The following is a 14,857-nucleotide window of genomic DNA, read 5'->3' as shown; positions in this document are numbered from 1 at the left end:
TTTGTCTCAAATTTTTCTCTTTGTCTTTTCTCGTCTTAGATAAACAGAATATTAAGGCACGACTTTTTGGCATTTGCTTTATCATGGAAGAGGAACATTTTCAGTAGGGTTGAAATACTGTATTGTCCCTTTGTTGAGCTACGTGGGCAGAGTTTTTCTGGCACTGCTTGGGGTCACCAAGCTCCCTCAGAGCCTGTGCTGAGCACTAGCAGTGGGGCAGAGCTGCGTTGAGAGAGCGGGACTCGCCTGCCCCACCGGTACCGGTGCTTTTTCGGTCGATGTCTGGGGCGCCACTGCCCTTCTGGTCCCCAGCAAGTTTTGTAAACTTTTATAGAGAGCTGGGGCTGAAGCAAACCTGGAGGGCGCGGAGGAGCCCTCCTGGACACAGGTCCATTAGTAATGAGCTGTCAGCGCAGAACTTCCGACTCATTGCGGGAAAGCTGCCGGGGACCGGGCCAGGACAGGATGGCTGGGCGGGTTCCCGCGGGGCGCGGGCCGGCCCGGGGGGGCCGCGCTCCCCGAGCCGCCTGCAGGAGGAGGCGCCCGGGGACGCGGGAGGGGACGGGGCGTCCGGGGCCGCTCGGGTTCCTCATTTGCCGGCTGGGCCGAGCCTCCCGCAGGCTCCGCGTCGGGCACCGGGGGCGATGGACTACGAACACAACAAAGCGCTGCTGCTGGAGCTGCAGAGGGCGGCCGGGACCGGTAACGATCGCTGCGCCGACTGCGGGGACCCAGGTGAGGCGGCTCCGCCGGGCAGCGCCCCTCAGTCCCCGGACCCGCTTCCGCGCGGACAGCGGCCGTGACGAGGGGACGGCCGCCCCCTCGGCCTGTGGCGCCGTGTGGGCGCTGCCCGTCCCGGTCCGCAGCTGGGTCCGCTCGGTCCGTGCGGGGGACCGGCCGCGCCCCTCGCTCCGTGTCCCGCAGGGCGGCGGCGGCCGGTCCCGCGGCGCTGCCCGCTCCGGGACACGGCTCTCGGGGAGCCCCGCGGGGCCGCAGCCGGGGGCGGGAAACGACCTCAGCACCAGGCGCTTCCCACGGTTATTTGTGGACAGGGCATGAGGCTGCAGGAGGAGGAGGGTGCGTGGGGTGGACTTTCAGCTCGGGGAATGTCTGTGCGCAAGGGTTGGGGCAGAGAAAAGCACGGGAAAGCCGGCGGAGCCCCCGCGCCGCGCTGGCGCCAGTGCCCGTTCGGGTGGGTCAGGCGGGAGCCAGCGGGAGCTGAAGAAGGCGTCGAGTTGCTTCTGTTCAGCGTGATAGGGAGAAGTGGGCGGTGGCGCAAGCCAAGGAAATGGTCTTGCCAGAACGCTCAGTGCCTATACGGATGCACCTGCCAAAGCTGCTTCAGGGGATGTAGCTGCAGGCAAGAGCAGGAGCCTTCGCGGGCAGCGGGCAGGGTCTGCGCTGCTCGTGGTTGTACTCCGTTGTACTCTCGGTAGTGCGCACTGTCGGCCCCTTCCTCCCACTGTTAGTTCAGCAACAGAAACTTTTCATGCAGCACTAATAACTAGCTGAGCTTTTCCATCACCACTCATCTGCTGGCAGAGTCACCTTAATTTTAAAGCAAATAGGCAGTTAAAGAATGTACAAACACAGGGGCCACATCTTTCGCTGGGGAAAGCAGGTACTGTTCCCCTGAAGACAGTGAAGTGACAGCCATAAACAGTGGGGTGGGATTCGAGGAATTTACTAGGTGTGAAGCCTGAGCTGTGCATCAGATATGGATTTTCATCCTTGCTAGTGGCTGTGCCTTTTTCTGTGTATTAATTGATTCTTGGTGTTTTTATCTAGATCCAGAGTGGGCTTCTTACAAACTTGGAATATTCATTTGTTTGAATTGCTCTGGAATTCATCGCAATCTTCCTGAAATCAGCAGAGTGAAATCCCTTCGGCTTGACTTCTGGGAGAGCAGTTTAATAGAGGTATAGAGGAAAAAGTAATTGTCCACATTTCATAACCTTCTCTGCCATGTCATGCCTGTGCCATCCACCATGGACAGTGCAACAGAGCCATGTTAATGGCATTGGTTACTTTAGGGGGATTTTTATGACCTGCTCAATCAAATTATACTGATTGGTCACTGATAGGTGACCATGTTCCTAACAGTCTGTGGTGTGTATTTTTGTATACACAGTAGCTTCTTCCTGTGACTTAGAAACCCACAAATATTTCCTGGTAGTATGTTCAATTAAGAAAGCAACATACTCTTCTTAAATTTTGGTTCAGCCTCTCATCATGCAGTTGAATTGTGTTAATAATACGATCACAGTTAATATCTGGGAGAAGATGAAGGAATGGGGAGATCATATGTAAATTTTCTCCTAATTCTTTTCATCAACAACCACAGTTTGTATTCCTTCTCACATGGTTCAGAACTGTAAATACTGAAAAAGGTGCATCCACCTACAAACAGCTAACTATAATGCCAAAGGGAATTGGTAAATGTATATAAATACACACTGAGAGTTATGGCAAGACTCAGAAAAAGTGCAGCACTCCCTTTGATACAAGTCTCATTCTATGTTTATGACATGGTGTTGATTTGCAGTGGCACACCTAACTGTAATTTATTTTGTATTTCAGTTTATGAGGAATCACGGGAATCTCTGGGCCAAAGCTAAATATGAGGCAAAGGTCCCCCCGTACTATTACATCCCCAAGTCCCATGACTGCATGTAAGTTATGGTGTATTCACTGCTGCAGGCCTTTATATTTGCTTCCCTTTCAGGTCTCCCTGGCTGGCTGCTGAAACTAGAGAAGAGACAGATCAACTTTATCCATGTTTTCCTCTTTCAGGGTTTTAAGACAGCAGTGGATTAGAGCTAAATATGAGCGTGGGGAATTTCTTGACACTGGAGTCTGCCATGATCCCTGTTCTGCAGGTAAAAGGATTGTCAGGGAGGTCTCAGCCTCAAGGCCAACAGCACAATGTTCTGTTGGCAGCTTTGGAGATCTCTAAGGTTGGCTTGTTACATTGGAACTGCTGGATGTGCAGTCACTGCTTTGAACCTAGCTTTGAGAAGAAACTCCTAAGAAAAGGCACTCACACAAGTGCAAGGGTATATTCAGATCTTACAGTTCTCTATTTCTTCCACTTATTTTTTCATGAGGGGAAAATTCTCAGATGGAGAAGAGACTTGAAACTGTGCCACATCACCCTTAGCTAAATAGTCCTGCCTTGTGCAGGACTTCTCTGACACTTTTCTGTCTGGTCTGCAGGCAGCCGTGAAGGATGCCTCTGGAAGCTTGGGAAGGGACGCAGACAGTTCCAGAAGAGGCAGTTTATCCTGTCCGCCAAGGAAGGGGTGATGAAGTACTACAGCAAAGAAGTGAGTTCTTCAGCCAGAGCTGGCCATAGGTAGCAGGTCAACACCCACCCTCAGACCTTGCTCTTTGTGGGCAAAACCCAGCACAAGTAGCTTTGTTTCTGTTTTTGTGGCCAGCCTGTGCTTAGAGGAGTGCACATGTTTCTCCCTTAATATATGTGGTATATTGGGCAATTTTGGATTTAGTTCTTTTTCTCATCCCTTATCTCAACCTTGCAGCCTACTCTTAGTGAACAAAGGAAATGGGTACTGGCAGTTGAATAGCAAGACAAAGAAGAGATCTGCTGGCAGTTGTTACCTCTTATATTACCAAAATATCCTCTCATCAGCTCCTGCAGCAGGGTTCTCAATATGACTCCTTTCTGTGAGAGACTGTACCTAACTGTTCTCTAACTGGGAGACTGGAGACAGACCTATCCCTTGCAATGCACACCCAGCCCTCTTTAGTAGTGATCCAGCATTTGTGAAGGAATCTTTCTAAGTGGTTTTATGTTGCATGTAGTTAAGGCTTTATATTTCAGGTATATGCAATATTCAGATATTTTAGGACGTCTTCTTTCTTGTCAGTAGGGGTCTAGGTCTCTAGACAGCTGATCTGTCCTGCAATACATTCCCTTTAATACAGAGATGCTTTTCATTTCACAGTCCAAAGTTCCAAAAGCCGTTATCAGCGTTGAGACTCTGAATGCAATGTTCCAGGTGGAGAAAATAGGACACAGTCATGGGCTGCAGATCACATACATCACAGATGGTCAAACAAGGAACCTTTTTGTCTATCATGAAAGTGGAAAGGTGAATATAATGGAGATTCTGGAGTAAGCACGATGCTTAGATGTTGGATCTGTATTTTGGAAGAGTTACCATGTCTGCTAGATCCAGTTTTAGTTGGCATCATGAAGACTTGTAGAATATAGGAAGTTGCAGAATTTGATAGTCCTAACTGTAGCATCCTGCTCCTTTTCTGTTGGGGCATATATTGAACCTCACTCTTTGGATAGTCTGAAGTGGTGCATGGATGTAAAGCTCTGTAAGGTAACTGCCTCTTGGTTTTACACAATTTCATGGTTAAATTCTTGGCACGCATAGAGAATATTGTCCTACGTTATTTCCAAGGTAACAATGATAATTTTAAAAAGTATCTCTATAGATATTGTTAGACTTCTTTTTCTTCCTTCACCAGAGTTCTTGTGTCTTTCCAGGTAGAGTTTTTAAACAACCCATAACTGAATCAACTGAAAAAGCCTGTGCATACAGACTTGGGTGACTGTCCGTGCTGAGAATGTCTCGGACCTCCCAGGAGGGGCATTCTTAAATTATTTTCAAGGGTCAGTGTTTTTCAGGTGTCTGGGACAAATCACTGACCCTCTCTGCCCCTTGGGAAGAAAGTACCTCTTTAAAAGAGGTCACAAGGAAGGAGAGAGGCGTTTTGGAGAAGCAGTGCTCTTACTCTTCTTGTTGATCTCTATGTCTGTGTTTGCTGTTTTCCCAGGAGATTGTTGACTGGTTCAATGCTATTCGGGCAGCACGTTACCATTACCTCAGAACAACCTTCCCAAATGTCCCTGAGCCTGAGGTGAGAACTCAACAGGGCTTGAAGCAGTCTAGCCAAATATATCATGGGAAAACATTTTCTCACTTCTTCTGACAGAATCAGGTACTTAAAAAGCAGCCCTTGGGTCCAGGGAATGGACAGAAGAGGTAGAAGGAAAAGCCATACTGAATAACATGCAAAAACTTGGTTAGCATCGAAGGCCTTAAAATCTCCATGTGATTCTTACACAGTGTAATCTGTCAAAAATGTTATGTTCCTTCTTACTTCAGACTTCCCTTTACCAAGCAGCCAAAAAAATCCCAGACCCCAAAAGCCACAATTGATGGTGATTAACTTTCACAAAAACAGAGCAGAAATGCAATCTTGAATGAGACAGCCTATCCTGGTTTCAGTTGGGACAGGCACAGACTTTTTTTGTGTTTGTGTTTTCCTAGCTCATACCCAGGATCACAAGAAGTTTTGTCAAAGAAGGATATATGGAGAAAACAGGACCAAAAGTAAGTGCATATTTGGCATTACACAAACAGGATCATTCCAGATAGAGAATATTTGGTAGTTCAATGATACTGAGTTGTAAATTATTTGCTCCATGACTCTCTGCTTCCTGGGTTGATAAAAGACACCATATTCAAACCTGTCATGTTCTTTGGGACCATGTTTTCTTTTGTGTGGAAAATAAGATCGGGGAGAAGAATCCTTGGGGAGTAAGCAAGGTAGATTAGCTGTCAATGGACATGCAAAATGCTATTACACAACACCACATGGATTGTTACATCTGCTAACTGCAGCTCCTGCTACAGCAGAACATGATGTGCTGACCGTCCTACTTCTCTGTTTCACTTAAGAGTCAGTTGCACTTGTCACATCTACTTAGAGCTGCAAAATGTTATTTCAGCAAATTTCTCTACAGTGAAGCCAATAGTATGGTTTGTTTTATTGTGGGAAGTGTCCAGTACTCTTGGAACATAAGAGCAGGGTTTTGGGTACTGCTGAAGGAGGAGATAAAGATCTGAGGTCTTGTTTGAACACAGCCACTTCTTGCCTTGCTCTCCTCTGAGTGAGCCATGAGCCAAGTCCCATTATAAAGTTCAGCAGTGCAGTGCTGATACTGAATATGCTGGGTTTTGGCTTTGCCAATGTTCCAACACCTCTTCTGCAGGTATTTGCACAGGGCATGAAAGATTTTGTGTTTTTCTTCTGAGGCCTAAATTCTTCTTAAACTGAGTTGAGTCCTAGAAGAGCCCTCTTCAGCCTGGAGTAATTAATAGCTCAGGAATGGTCAGGCAAGTGTAGCTGATGGAATTAGTACCTAAAAAAACCCAACTGGTATTATACACCCAAAATTCCAGGGACAAGCTCCCTGATCGGATTGTTGAAATTGATTGCTCACTCTCTTCACTATCACCACTCGGGGTTGTTCTCTGCAGTGCTTTAATCCATTTCATGCAACTTCCTTAATCCTGTTAATTTGATTAATTCCCTGCCCAAAGGATTGTCATTGAATGTAAATCTGTATTTTGAGTCAGGGAGAAGAGAGAGCTGAGGGCTGCACACAGCAGTCCTGTTATCAGTTGCAGGGAGGAAGGAAACTGAACTCCAGCTCCAAGTAATTTAAGTGGTCCTGGGATTTGAATAGACCAAAGTCTGCTTTGAGACTTGGGTCTTTAAAAAATTTCTACCATTTCCTTGCAGCAGAAGGAGGCCTTTAAGGTACGCTGGTTCTGCTTGGATTCTCAGGAAAGGAACCTGCTATACTTTAAAAATCCACTGGTAAGAGGAGTGTTCTTTGTTCCACAGCCCCTTCATGAAGCAGGTCAGGTGGAAGGGTCTGTTCTCATCCACCTTTTCCAGTGGCTCTGCCAGACTGGAGCAGGCCCAGCCTCAAGAGCCCATCTCCCTTGCCAAAGAAAGGATGTCTCTGAAGCTGAGCTGGTTGGGAACTCTGGCCTGCACAGTAGCTGTGAGAAAGATCTTTTAAAAGTAACTGCTACTGCCAAGATGAGCAATATTCCAGGTGACAGCCCCAATGTCCTGCTTCCTAGCACTGCTTTAGCCATGGGAATGTCCTTCCCTGCCCCTTCTGAACACCCACCAACCAGCTCTGTGAGGGTGGGACCCTGCCTTCTCCTCCTAAGAATGCCTGTGAGTGCAAAATACCCCTCTGTGTGTTCCGTGCTGGTGTCACCAGTCCGTGTCATCAGTTCCGCTCCGTGCATCCCCAGATCCTGTTCCATGTCAAAGGACAGAGCAGTGTCTGCTGGAGCTCCACTGTCTGCTGGCTAATGGCTGTCTTCTGCCTCCTTCTTTCCAGGATGCTTTTGCACAGGGCCAGGTTTTCATTGGAAGGAGGGATGAGGGATATGAAGTACGAGATGATTTGCCCCAGAAAGTCTGGGTGAAGAAGAAAAATCCAGTGATCACTCTGGTCACACCAGTGAGACAATTTGTGTTTATCTGTGAGAATGACAGGAATCAGAGGGAGTGGATGGATGCCTTGAATGGAGTCATCACCCAGCTCTGATGTCCACAGGGAGGAGCAGGCTGGTAGCAACATTCCACCTAGCTGCAGCTTCTGGCCACACAGGAACAGGGTTGTTTTCAGCAGAGTGGGATGAATGCTTCTTACAGCACTACATTTCTGGCACAATAAAAAAACAAGCCAAGTTTAAGTTGTGGAGGATACTGTAACGGAATCAGTCCTGTAATGGAATCACACAGGTTCTTCTAGCTCCTTTGCTTTCAACAGTCTCTACTGTTTGGCTTTTATGTGAGTGGCAAATCCAACATCCAGTGATTTTTTTCCAAAGCCCAACCCCACATGTTGCCCCGGTGAATGTGTTGAGAGTAAAGGATGAATATACATTGATCTGGCTCACCCAGAAACAGATGAAGCTCAATGAGCTTGATTAAACTGAACATTGTAAGGCAGAAGCAAGTTTTAAAAGTATTTTCTTCAGTGACTTGCTTGCAAACACTCCATGAATGAGGACTGGTGTTCAGTGTTGCAGGGGAGCCTTCTCATTAGGTACCACTGTGTGCAGGAACTGATGGAGATTGCCCTGGCTGACGCAGAGCACTGAGTGTTCCATGCGTCAAGACAAAGTCTGAGATCTGGTTCCACCAAGCAGCAGCAAGTAATTCACACATTTAATTCTTCTTTATAGATAGCCTTATTTTGCAAATCGAGGAAGTCTTGCAGACCAAGTTTCTGGTGAGGCTTCCACCTTCTGCTGACAATTGCCAGCTGGTCTTGAGATACTCTAAATAGTTCTTTTTTTCAGAAACGAGAAGTGCCAATATTTGCAGGAATTAGTGACACTAATTCTTCTTTCTCCCCAGCCCCACTCGCACAATAGTGCAAAGGAATTGAGTCGGTTCATCATTCTGCCTTTCTCAGCCAGCTCATTGTCCAGCTCTGAGTAATGTGCAGCAGTTTTGGGTATTGGTATGCTTCCATGAACTTCCCTGTGTTCCAGGCTCTGTCCCCACACAACCCCATTCGTTCTAGCTCACATGGTGGTTCAGCAGTTCTTTTAAACTGCCTAATCCTGCAGCTCATAAAATCAACAGAGAGCAACTTTTGAGTTGTACAAGGAACAATGCCAGTCTTAATTGTTATTTTGAGACGACCTGAGTAGCTTGGGATGACCTCAGAAGGGTTTGGTCCCTCCAGTAGCCTGGACTTAGTCAGACAAGATATGCACTGTGCTATGCTGTGCCACTGCTCTCCCGGCTGGGTCAGCAGACTGCCCATGTCAGCAACTCTCACTATTACAAAATCGGGAAATTTACGGCGGAAATGAAATAGTGCAGATAACAGGGACGTTTTTGGACAGTCAATGAAGGTGAAGGCCAGGCTCCAGAGAGTTCTGCGTCACAATCCATTTCCACCGGCAACCCAAATCGTGCGACCAAGGCACGTGGAAAGAGCAGAGGAGAACAGAGCAAAGCGGGGCAGAGCGGAGCGGGGCAGAACCGGCGCGCCCGGGCCATTCTCGGCACCGGAGGAGGGACCCGGGGGAATCGAAACTGCGCGGCCGCTGCGCTCCGCCCCGGGCCGCGCCATGGCCGCCGTCATCGAGCTCGAGGGGCTGGAGCTGCAGTGCTCCTGCTGCCTGCAGCTCTTCGCGGAGCCCGTGCGGCTCTCGGGCTGCGGCCACAGCTTCTGCCGGGGCTGCATCCTCCAGTACTGCGCGGGGCGGCCCCGCGCCCCCTGCCCGCTCTGCCGGCGCGCCTTCGAGCCTCAGCACCTGCGGCCCAACCGCGAGCTGGCCGCGCTGCTCAGCTTCATCCCGCGGGAGCTGAAGGAAGAGTTGGAAGCGCAAGAGGAGCCGGAAGCCTATGGAGCTGCTGCCTGCAAAGACCTGAGCTCGGCGGGACGGGGACGTGGGGAGAAGGTACGGCCGGAGGCAGCCCGGGGCTCCTCCACACCCGGGAGCTTCACCCCCCGACATCCTGAGGCTCCTCCGCGACACCCCGGGACATTCCGGGATTGCATCCCGGGGTGACATCCCCAGACTCCCTCGGGACATCCCCCGGCGGCATCCCCCGACTCGCAGGGAGTCCTGCCCGTCACATTCTGCGGCAGCACCCAGCGGCTCTCGGGACAGCCCGGGTTTCCATCCCACCGCACAGCAACACATTGAGCAGATGGGTTCGGCTGACAGTGTTTGGGGCTCATTCGTGCTGTCTGTCGCATTGAGAGCTGCATAGGTGAATTAGAAGAACTAATACCTGTACGTATTCAGCTGATGCACAGAAGTAGTAAGTGACTTCTTTGTGCTGGGTGTTATTTATTGCATCAGCATTGCATTGGAGGCTGCTGAAAGGACACATAACATTATTAGTGCTACAGCTCCACCCAGCTTCTATAGTTGAACATCTAATTAATTGGTGACTGTTGATGTTGACTTCATTGTGATTATTCCTACTCAGAATTGTGTCTTTCAGGCATCTCCTCAAACAGTCCATGGCTTAACTAATGTCAGTCACGTAGGGAATTTTTATTATCCTGCAGCTTAGCCTAGTTATGCTTTTTCTGAGGTTTATATAGATAAATAGTCCAATGTGTCACTTTAAAGGAGGAAGAGACATTGGAGAGCTCCAAGCAACAACAAGTAACTGCAGAGACCATCCAGCTGTTGAGGAAAGATCTCAATAAAACAAAGGTACACATACAATCATCACCTACAGTAATTTTCCACTGTTCTGGGCTGGAGATGTGGTTGACTTCAGGGTTGCCTTCCAGCTTAGAGCTGGAATTTGCCTTTTTGTTTCCATCTTTTCTGTCACAATTCTGTTTTTACTGATAAGAATATATATGAGAATATATGGCATCAGCTGCACTAATTTGTGTCTTGGCTGGCACAAAGGCCACTGGAATGGCCGCAAAATCCAGCTGAAATTGTGCATTGTTGCATTTTTCTGCTTATCCCAGGAGTAGCCTGAATGTTTCTGGTACACTTAGATGCAAATTACAAATCATAAGAAGGAATATTGAACTTTCTGAGTTTTCAAGCAGACTCCACTGGCCATAAAGTACTCATGATCCTTACCATGTCCAAAATCTCATTGTATGTAAGCAGGATAGTGTCAAATGTATTTTATTCCTTTGAATAAAGTTTTCTGGTCTGCAGGGGTCAAAGAGTACATTGGAAGGGGCAGTAATTCTCATATTCTATGCATCTTTCCTAACCACACAATGATCTCCATATTTTCTGCCTTTCAGGAATATACATCTCAGATCAAAAGCCAGATTATTAAAGATTTCTGTTGCATGAAGGAATATGTTGAAAGACAGGAGAGAAACACACTGATGTTCATTGAACAACAGCAAAAAGCTACTCAACAGAAAATTGAAGAGACTATTCACCAGCTCACAGACATCAAAGCCCAAACTGTAAGTGATGAAATGAAGTGGCAGAATATGAGTAGAAACTCAAGCTCACTGTCTGGGATAGCTGAATATGTACAGAGCACCTTTGAGGCCCCCACTGCACCATTCTCATAGAGACAATGGTGCCAATCCATGGACTTTGCTGTCAGCAGAGAAAGTAATTCAGAGGAAAAAAAAAATTACTGAGAGAGGCACAGGCTGGGAATGGAATCCAGAACTAGATTTTTTTCAAGGATATTGTTGAGCTGGAATGAGGTGGGAGCTGCAGGGCTGAAAACCAGTTGGATCTTTTTATTTTCCAGAATTTGAATTTACACACAGGTATGCAAGTTAAAAAACTCACAGAGTTATTCAATATTTTGTAACAGTTTTCATGTGGAAAACACCTCAAGGGCTCTCAAAAGACACATTTAAAGCACTTCAGATTGTGCAGAGCTGGGTTTGATGTTGAAAACAACAGTGCCAAGTGGTGCAAGTTAGCCAGCAGGAATTTGGAGTGGGGCTCACTGGGTGGGGCAGTGCCAGGAGACAGAATTGGACTTCCAGGACCCAGGCACAGGTGCCCACATTGGAGTTCAGTTGATCCAGGGTCCCCTTACAGGCAGTGAGGAGAAATGGCTACTTCCAGTGTTATCTGGCCTATGTGAGATATCCTCCTGCAAAGGAGATTAATCCAGCCTCCAAAAGGCTGTTTCCTCCTACAGACTGTACACACAGACTAACAGAGCAAATTCAGATGTAGATTTCAACAATTTCTAAGTTTAGGCAAACTAGTTTTACTCTTTCCTCACACTAATACATTTTCAAACTTTTGGTTTCAGTTCTAGAATAAGAAGAAGGAAGTTTAAGAAACAGTAACTTTGTGTATTCATATGAATACTTAAGGAAGTTGTAATAGATATATATTAAAAAAAGAAAAATTAGTTGGTTTGCTCAGGTAACTGTCCTATAAAGGAAATTTTTGATACAAAGAATACAAGATTTTGATACACAGATTCTTGGAGAGATCACTGCTCTTTTTCCACTTGGGCTTTATATTATAATCTGATCTGTGACATTAAATAACTGCTGCTGTTTACATCTTTCCCTTGATCCTTTTGTCATTATTAGAGAGACTTATGTGAGAGGCAGAGGTACGAAGGCTCACCTTTGACAATAAATAAAATTACACTTGATGAAAAGCTTAATGTTGTCAAAAGTGCTGTAGAAGATCTTAAGAGAAAATTGGAAATTTTACTCTTGGAGAATTATGCTCAGCATCTCCCACCAGGTGAGTTTCCCTTATTTTGAAATCTTTTTGTTAAAGGCAGCGGATCTAGCAAATAGAGTAAAAAATTACTTGGTGCAAATAAAATAAGACACACGATACTCAGCAAAAAACTAAAGAACACTGTAAAAATTTTTAAGACAGGAACTGCTTTATCTTCATGGAATGATCCAACTGCTTTACCCATCTCACTCTTCTGACAATTCCCCTCTGACCACACCACCATAGAGTGTTTTGTTAATTTTGGGTAAAAATGTTTGCCTACACGTTCTTTGTAATTTATACAATCAAAAAATGCCGCTCCTTGTTTTGCACTTGAACAAGTGGCTGGGTTTATTTAAGGTGTGTTTTCCTTTAGAAGCTTAAATACTTCCTATGTACATTTTGAAGAAATGCCTTAACACTTCACTTATTTTTGTATTTAGTGCATCCTCCAGACTTACGCCAGGAACCAAGTGTCAGCTCATCGTCTCCAGAGTCTGCAGCTGAAAGTCTTGAATCAACCATTTCCAGCCAGTTTTCTCAGTGTAAGTGTCCAAGCCAGCAGGACTCTTAACAACATCCAGGTGACCCTGAGACTGGATTTGCTGAAGAAAACTGTGCCTGCCAACATCAGCAGGAAATGTGGCCGTTTACTGAAACATGGAAACACAATGGAGCTGCCATGAATGAATCAGTTACTGGCACATAATGTAACATTGTACCTGACTGCGGATGTAGGATAAAAAAGAGATAAGAAAGCTGTTTTGTGTAAGCTGTGTGGTGGCTTGTTGCTGGCTGTAGAGTCTGGGCTGGTGTACAGGCAATTACTGCACCTCACTGATCTTTGCTGTTAAGCTGTAGTTACTCCAGTAGTTGCTCCAGTTGTTACTTGAATTCTGCAACATTTTGACAGAAACATTTTTGCAATCAACACACACTTCTACAGTTGTAGCTTAACACAGAAAACATGTTTTTGCTGATAAAATATGTAAGAACTTGTCCCAGTGAACAGATGACTGTAAGCTTTATGAAGATAAGCATCCCATTTGTTATTGACAAAAAGTAATTTTTTTAAAAAAGATTGTGGCTAGGAATAAAATCCATCTTTTAGGGTGCAAGGTACTTTCACCTTTCCACTGGAGTGCATATGAGTCTGTCATGGATATTTACACAGTTGTGCCTGTTAAATGTTTCAGTATGCCCAGGATACAGTTGATAGTGCTTGGTTGAGGATTTTTGAACTTTGATTCAAGTTTATGGCTTGATCATTGGGTTTCATTTCTCTTCTGGACCAGGGATATACCTGCCTTCCTGTTGCCTGCATGTGAGAATATTTTCCTTTCTGTCTTCCAGGGGCAGATGATGTGACTTTTGACCCCACAAGAGTACACGAGCGCTTGGCACTCACAGCCCAGAACAGGAGAGTGATGGTTTCCAGCCACCTGACCAGTTATCAACCATCACCCAAAAGATTCTGCATCAGCCAAGTCATGTGTTCACAGGGCTTCTCTACTGGGTGCCACTACTGGGAAGTAATTACCAAGGACAGTGATGGATGGGCTGTTGGAGTTGCTCATGAAATGATTGGTAAAAGGGACAAATTGGGAAGAACTGAGCATTCCTGGTGTGTAGAATGGCTAGGTCCTAAAAAGCAGCTGTCAGCATGGCATAAGAATCAAGAAACATTATTGGACAAGGACAAACCACTGAAGGTTGGAGTTTTCCTGGAGCTACAAAAGAAGACTGTGTCATTTTACTCCATCTCTGACAAAGAAATGCTTTTGCACACCTTTGAAATCAGTACCTCAGATCCTCTCTACCCTGCTTTCTGGCTGTACACTCTAGAAAGAAATGGATCTTTAACTATAAGTCAGCCAAACAGGAGATAAAGCCTACTGAGAACAGGGACAATTTTGCCAATGACTGCAGTTTCTGTAAAAGCCTCAGTGTTTAGCACAGGAGTGTGTCAAGGAATGAATGCATATCTACCCAGGCTTTCCTGGGAATCAGCCACTGACACTTGTGTCTGCTCTGCTTCTCTTCATGCTGTGCTCTGGTCTAGCCATACTTCATTAAAGCAATTTCAGCCTATGCTAAAGGCAGTAACCACCCCTGTAGGAGTCAGGTGGGTTTCTCAAGCAGCTTTAAGTAGTCCCAGGATACTCCTAGGAAATAATGGACTAAGGAAGCTCTAATGTTGGGGATAAGCCTTTCTCATTGACCTCATTTGTCCTATATTGATATAAAAAAATACAGAACAGATTATGCCGTTACTTTCTGTTAAGTGAGTTTTCTTTAGACAGATCTGATTGATTAAGGAATGCTCAGAGGGTAAGAATGTTACTGATCTTGGCTATGAAAATCCTTCCCTTTAGGGTAGGCACTAACTATGAAATAGGCTTTGGATTTGAGGACCTGACACTTCAGGGAGGTGTCCCAGAAGAACATCATCTCCCCAGAGCCATGTTTTAGTCTTGCCCTGGCCAAAGGGTTGTCAGTCCTGGTGGTGGTGTGACCATGGGCATGCTTGTGGAAGCAGATGTTGGGGTGTCTTTATACCAGCTAATAAATCATGTGAACACTTCAGTGCCCTTTTAAAAGGCCTGCAGACAGGACTCTGTCATGGCAAGACCATGTGGTCTTGCCAGTGAACCTGAGACAAAGCAAGAGGTTCTCAGTTGCCTGTGGGGGATGAAGGAACCAAAGCTGAGGTCCCACAAAACCTATGGACAGCTTGATTTCTGAGAGATCCACTGCTTCATGCAGGCAAACTGAAAACAGCATTCCCAAGAAGCAAAAGCTTTTTCAGGAAAGCTGTGGCATTCCTGACAAAATAA

General features: G+C 46.1%; 2 protein-coding genes across 6 annotated transcripts; both read left to right on the top strand.

Annotated features, from left to right (window-relative positions):
* The first annotated feature begins 604 nt into the window (after positions 1 to 604).
* ADAP2 (ArfGAP with dual PH domains 2) lies at positions 605 to 8,072 on the top strand. Of its 5 annotated transcripts, none has more exons than XM_084218446.1 (11): positions 605 to 735; positions 1,789 to 1,919; positions 2,581 to 2,672; positions 2,794 to 2,879; positions 3,217 to 3,326; positions 3,969 to 4,115; positions 4,813 to 4,896; positions 5,310 to 5,372; positions 6,568 to 6,585; positions 6,673 to 7,017; positions 7,187 to 8,072. In XM_084218446.1, the coding sequence occupies exons 1-11, from the start codon at positions 645 to 647 to the stop codon at positions 7,394 to 7,396; spliced, it is 1,377 nt and encodes a 458-aa protein (XP_084074572.1). In that variant the 5' UTR covers positions 605 to 644; the 3' UTR covers positions 7,397 to 8,072. The 5 variants fall into 5 exon arrangements, with proteins under 5 accessions (XP_084074572.1, XP_084074571.1, XP_084074573.1 ...); XM_084218445.1 differs by having other exon boundaries at positions 6,568 to 6,645; positions 6,727 to 7,017; XM_084218447.1 differs by lacking the exon at positions 6,673 to 7,017 and having other exon boundaries at positions 6,568 to 6,645.
* A 500-nt stretch (positions 8,073 to 8,572) lies between these two features.
* RNF135 (ring finger protein 135) lies at positions 8,573 to 14,338 on the top strand. The gene is made up of 6 exons (XM_084218562.1): positions 8,573 to 9,272; positions 9,957 to 10,043; positions 10,604 to 10,774; positions 11,882 to 12,041; positions 12,464 to 12,565; positions 13,374 to 14,338. Exons 1-6 carry the CDS (start codon positions 8,715 to 8,717, stop codon positions 13,907 to 13,909), a joined length of 1,614 nt encoding a protein of 537 aa, XP_084074688.1. The 5' UTR covers positions 8,573 to 8,714; the 3' UTR covers positions 13,910 to 14,338.
* The last annotated feature ends 519 nt before the right edge of the window (positions 14,339 to 14,857 follow it).

This window comes from Fringilla coelebs (assembly GCF_963513975.1).
Source record: "Fringilla coelebs genome assembly, chromosome: 19".
NCBI classification, from domain to species: domain Eukaryota; kingdom Metazoa; phylum Chordata; class Aves; order Passeriformes; family Fringillidae; genus Fringilla; species Fringilla coelebs.
Note: the sequence above shows the minus strand (reverse complement) of the source record. Positions and strands in the feature narration are given on the sequence as shown.

What these genes read in the sequence shown, in the direction of transcription:
- RNF135 (XM_084218562.1), top strand. Translation starts at nt 8,715, where the DNA reads ATGAAGGTGAAGGCCAGGCTCCAGAGAGTTCTGCGTCACAATCCATTT. An exon ending in GACGGGGACGTGGGGAGAAG is followed by an intron (nt 9,273 to 9,956) that starts GTACGGCCGGAG and finishes GTCACTTTAAAG; the next exon opens with GAGGAAGAGACATTGGAGAG. An exon ending in TGCTCAGCATCTCCCACCAG is followed by an intron (nt 12,042 to 12,463) that starts GTGAGTTTCCCT and finishes TTTTGTATTTAG; the next exon opens with TGCATCCTCCAGACTTACGC.
- ADAP2 (XM_084218443.1), top strand. Translation starts at nt 645, where the DNA reads ATGGACTACGAACACAACAAAGCGCTGCTGCTGGAGCTGCAGAGGGCG. An exon ending in TGAAGTACTACAGCAAAGAA is followed by an intron (nt 3,327 to 3,968) that starts GTGAGTTCTTCA and finishes TTCATTTCACAG; the next exon opens with TCCAAAGTTCCAAAAGCCGT. An exon ending in TGGAGAAAACAGGACCAAAA is followed by an intron (nt 5,373 to 6,567) that starts GTAAGTGCATAT and finishes ATTTCCTTGCAG; the next exon opens with CAGAAGGAGGCCTTTAAGGT.